At 43.9% G+C, this 4,913-nt stretch overlaps 1 protein-coding gene across 1 annotated transcript; it reads left to right on the plus strand.

Annotated features, from left to right (window-relative positions):
• The first annotated feature begins 3,941 nt into the window (after positions 1–3,941).
• Positions 3,942–4,700, plus strand: LOC147616056 (putative germin-like protein 9-2). The gene has a single exon (XM_086778068.1). It carries the CDS (start codon positions 4,040–4,042, stop codon positions 4,667–4,669), a length of 630 nt encoding a protein of 209 aa, XP_086634194.1. The 5' UTR covers positions 3,942–4,039; the 3' UTR covers positions 4,670–4,700.
• The last annotated feature ends 213 nt before the right edge of the window (positions 4,701–4,913 follow it).

Genomic DNA, 4,913 nt, shown 5'->3' on the forward strand with positions numbered 1-4,913 from the left:
TTATCGCTATATGAAGCTATTTCTCTAACTCGTGATGCAGAGAAGAGTGTTTGACCTTCACAAAGATTTGGACCATTCAATAGGCAAGCTTCATTTATGATGAGCAATAATAGCACTACAAGAAGTTCTCGAGTCCTCCTTTCTTAACTTCACCATGCACAATAAATTTTGAAGGCACACGTGCACCCTTGTGCCATCCATGTGTTTATAAATGCCCACATGCCTTGTGCACCCTTGCACTTTTCATGTGCCTAATTTTTGACCAGTGATTCCCTTTTACATTCATCCATGCACATTTCCTAACAACCTTAGCCTTCATCCATTCCAATTTCATGGCATCCTAAGTTCCATCCCCGTGGAATTTACTCACAATAAAGGGGGATGTCACCTACATGCATGAACCTCAAGAAAACCCCCTATATCTGATGCTCATAAGATGATAACACCCCCTATTTAGGCTTATAAGGATACTTTGATGCTCATAAGATGATAACACCCCCTATTTAGGCTTGTAAGGATACTTTGAAAATGACTATGTCACCACCTTCCTTATATCATCTTATGATGCTCATAAGATGATAACACCCCCTATTTAGGCTTATAAGGATACTTTGAAAATGACTATGTCACCCCCTTCCTTATATCTATGTTTTTTCTCTAACATTTACATACCACCTCTCTTAGATTAAAGTAGTGTGAACCTTATTGAGAACATAAGTAATTCATGCATGTTACCAACATCATGCATGAAAGTATGTTAGTGTGAACCTTATTGAGAACATAAGTAATTCATGCATGTTACCAACAATTAGATGTTAACTACTAGGAAATCATCACTCTAAATCACCACAACCTACTTGAATCATTATTGAAGCATGTTGTGATTGTTTCTTGATATCATTAGATCATTATTAAAGCATGTTGTGATTGTTTCTTGATATCTTTAGATCATTATTAAAGCATGTTGTGATTGTTTCTTGATATCATTAGATCATTACCATACATGCACCATGAAAGCAAAAACCACTGAAGCCCCCTCCCCCTAACTTAAATTTAAGATTTAGTACTCACCTAAATACATGTCCTTACCCCCTACCTTATAACCTTATGCCTCATTTCAAAAAAATCGCCCTCTTGTACACTCACGTGACATTATAAGAGTGAATCCCCCAGGGTTCCATCTACCTTGCTTCCATAAACATGTGCCCCATGCATGACATGACAGGGGCATGATAATATTTCAACACCCCCCCCCCTTGGTGCCCAAATGGGTATAATCCCTGAAAGGTAATGTGGCATCCATTGACATGACATCCCCCCCCCTAATGGAGACATACACAGATATCTCTTAGCCTACATCATCGATGGCTAGAGGTGATTACATTAACATGACATGACATTATGGACATGAATATAGACATCATCACATCCATATACATATAGGAACATCTTCACCAACTTAGGGTTTCCCAATCCCAAGGTTGACATAAACATAAGACATGACATGAAACATCATCACACCTAGAAAAAAGATGGAAGAAGACATACCTAGAGCATAATGTTGACACTAATGAAGATAAACAAGATATGAATTAGGGCTAATCACATATTCACTTTTTTGCATTAAGAGAATGAGTTTGTTACATCCATTTATAGCTCTCATAGAGCTCTTATCGACATGCTCCATGCACCCTTGTGCCATCCATGTGTTCATAAATGCCCACATGACTTGTGCACCCTTGCACCTTCCATGTGCCTACTTTTTGACCATTGATGTGCTTTTACATTCATCCATTCACATCTCCTAGTAACCTTAGCCTTCATCCATTCCAATTTCATAACATCCTAAGCTCCATCTACCTTGCTTCCACATACATGTGCCCCATACATGACATGACGGGCACCAGATTTTAACACACCCACCATCATAGCCTATTTTTAACTCTAAAATGTGTCCTTTTTAGTGGTATTTTCTTCTTTGCTTCTTCACACTATGAGTTCCTCTACATGAGTGCTACATTGTGATCCAATCATTCACCTTGAAGTGATCTAATCATTCACCCCTTGAAGTGCAAGGGCCTGCACACACCTTCCTCTCTAACATTATGCAGAATATAATAGGACATAGATTAAGGGGTCCTTCTAGCGCTTGGGCTTGATCTTGCCATTAAAATTAAAGCTCTAGGGTTGGTTGAGAAATATGTGAGAGGAAAAAGTAGTAAATTATAGGTTCCGAGTGCAAGATCTCTTCTCAGAATAGGGTGAAGAAAATGAGAGAGAGGATAAAGTAGTAAATTATAGGTTCCAAGTGCAAGATCTCTTCTCAGAATAGGGTGAAGAAAATGAGAGAGAGGAAAAAGATGCAAGTTGTAAGCTCTAAGAATAAGAAGCCCTCAAGAAATGGTACGAAAGAAAAGAGAGAAGATAAATTTGCATGCTGAAGACTCCAAGACCAAGAAGCTCTAAGAATGGGTGAGCAAGATGAGGGAGAAGAGAAAGTATATGTTGGAGGGAGAAGAGAAAGCTACAAGTTGGAGGATTAAAGAGCAAGATGAGGGAGAAGAAAAAGGGTGGAGGATGCGAAAAGCCTAAATGAGGGAGAAGAGAAAGGTTGGAGGATCCAAGAGCATGCGGAAAGCCTAAATGAGGGAAACAAGTAGGAAAAATAGATATTTACATTAAAAGATGCCTTCTTTTAGAGATATTTGACTTTTGGGAGGGAAGAAAAATTACAAATTTTAGGCCCCACTAGGCCACGAGATTTGCAAGTGGGGAGGAGTGCACACTACTCTAAAAAGAGCATAGTAACTTAGGATTACTTTAGTAGTGGCCCCAACATCTAGCTAATAAGAGGGGTAAATTGTGGTCCATTTTTAGCCCATATTCTCCCTAATGAACCAAAGGAATGTAGCTATTTATAACATAAGAGGTGTGTACTCAAAACTCCTCGATTGCTTGAAAAACCTAGCCTCTAGCAAATATTTCTCTCATGGTGTTATCTCCCATTAATATGTCAAAATCTTAATTATAGGGTCCATGTAAGCATCACAAAGATAATTTCCTAAGCACTAGTGATAGTAGGTGCACTACGCTCCTCTCCTCTGGCACGACTTAGTTTAGGTCAAAGGTGATCCGTTACACATGCTCATTCCTCTCAAAACCAATCAATTATAAATCTTAGTCAAACTAATTACGACGTGCTTCCAACAAGCTTAGGAAGTGTCAAGCCGATATGCACCTTTTACTGATGGTCTCTCTGATGAGTTCAGATATTAAACCTACCTCATCTTTTGCCAATTAGTGAGATCATCTTGTTTTGTTGTGTGGGCGAGGAGTTAGAGGCGGTGTGTGGAGTCTGGACACATTGAAACACATTGAAGGTATTGTGAAGCCAACTACCCATGCATGATGTAAACATATAGAAAAAGCACCGACTGTCACATTCACATGATGCCAAGTGAGCCAACTATTTTGGAATCCCTGTGGGACCCCAACCGTCTTACTTTAGCATGTGATTGTGATTGGAGGGGGAGGCTCATGCCCAACTTTGTGCACCCCATTCCGTGTATGTGCGCGCGCGTGGTCGCATTGGCTTTACCGGCCAGCTCGTACCGTCGAGGGAGGCAGGTTTATTTTGCAGAATGGTCCAAGATTTCTGCCAACTCGGTAGGCAGTGCAGAATGCTGATGTGGCAAGCGATCTCTTCTGCAGAATACTGACGTGTCACAAGAATGCACGATCTCTAGGTCGGCCGTCATACACGCGATCTCCACTTTGTCTCTTCTCCCGGCGGCAATGACGGCCGGGAAAGGCCACTCCCTACTCCATAATGCTCAACTGTGTCGCGAGCCTTCCAAGTGGCGATCGTGGAACAGGTGCCGGCTGCTGGAGTCTTTGGAACTTCCGCTCTTTCTCTGCTGCCAAAGCATATATATATATATATATCTGGCCACTCATCATCTTCAAACTTATCAGCGTCGTACTGCGTCCAATTACATTCAATCCTCCAGCACCAGCATCATCAACGTCCGTCGTTAGGATGGCCATGTTCTCCCATGCCTTGCTCATGTGCGCAGCAGCGTTAGCGTTGGCGGTGCCCCAGATGGCGGGCGCCAGCGACCCGGAGCTGACCACGGACTTCTCAGTGCCTGCGGGCATGAACGCCAGCATGCTGGATGGCAATTTCTTCACCTTCACGGGCTTCCGTGGGGGGCCCAACGCGGCGGCGGGCGCCTTCAAGCCCATCAAGGCCTTCGAGGACGCCTTTCCGGCGCTGAGCGGCCTGGGCATCTCCGCCGCTCTCCTGGAGTTCCAGCCGGGCTCCCAAAACACTCCCCACACCCACCCGCGCGCCACCGAGCTCTTCTACGTGGTCGACGGCAGCGTCATGGTAGGCCTGGTCGACAGCGCTGGTCACTTCTTCAATCAGACGCTCCACAAGGGCGACCTCTTCGTTTTTCCCAAAGGGCTCGTGCACTTCCAGCTGAACCCCAGCTCTTACAGCAAGGCCTTCGCCTTGGCCTCCTTCAGCAGCTCCAACCCCGGCACCGTCTCCCTCCCCGCCACCCTCTTCGGCTCCGGCATCCCCTCCGCCGTCCTCTCCCAGGCCTTCAAGGTCTCTATCCCCACCGTCGCCCAGCTCCAGGCCCCCTTCGCCGCCAAGAGCTGAACTGATTTCTTAGAATGACTTCCACATAGCCTCGTGCTCCTGCTTTCTTCTTTTGAGATAAAAATGACAACTAATTCATTCATTTAGCCTTCCAAAATGCCACGCTACCTTGGCAAGACTAAAGTTTCTCTGCACCCCGCAGACTTACATTTAATCATAAGGTAGCTATCATATGCCCACACAAATATAGTAATGATCAAAAGAATTCGTAAGTTTTTTATCCTCATAAAACCGTGCCAAATAC

Source organism: Cibotium barometz, chromosome 39 (assembly GCF_041138505.1).
Source record: "Cibotium barometz isolate CiBa-2024 chromosome 39, ASM4113850v1, whole genome shotgun sequence".
Classification (NCBI taxonomy): Eukaryota; Viridiplantae; Streptophyta; class Polypodiopsida; order Cyatheales; family Cibotiaceae; genus Cibotium; species Cibotium barometz.

Coding starts and splice junctions, on each gene's coding strand:
- LOC147616056 (XM_086778068.1), top strand. CDS start 4,040: ATGGCCATGTTCTCCCATGCCTTGCTCATGTGCGCAGCAGCGTTAGCG.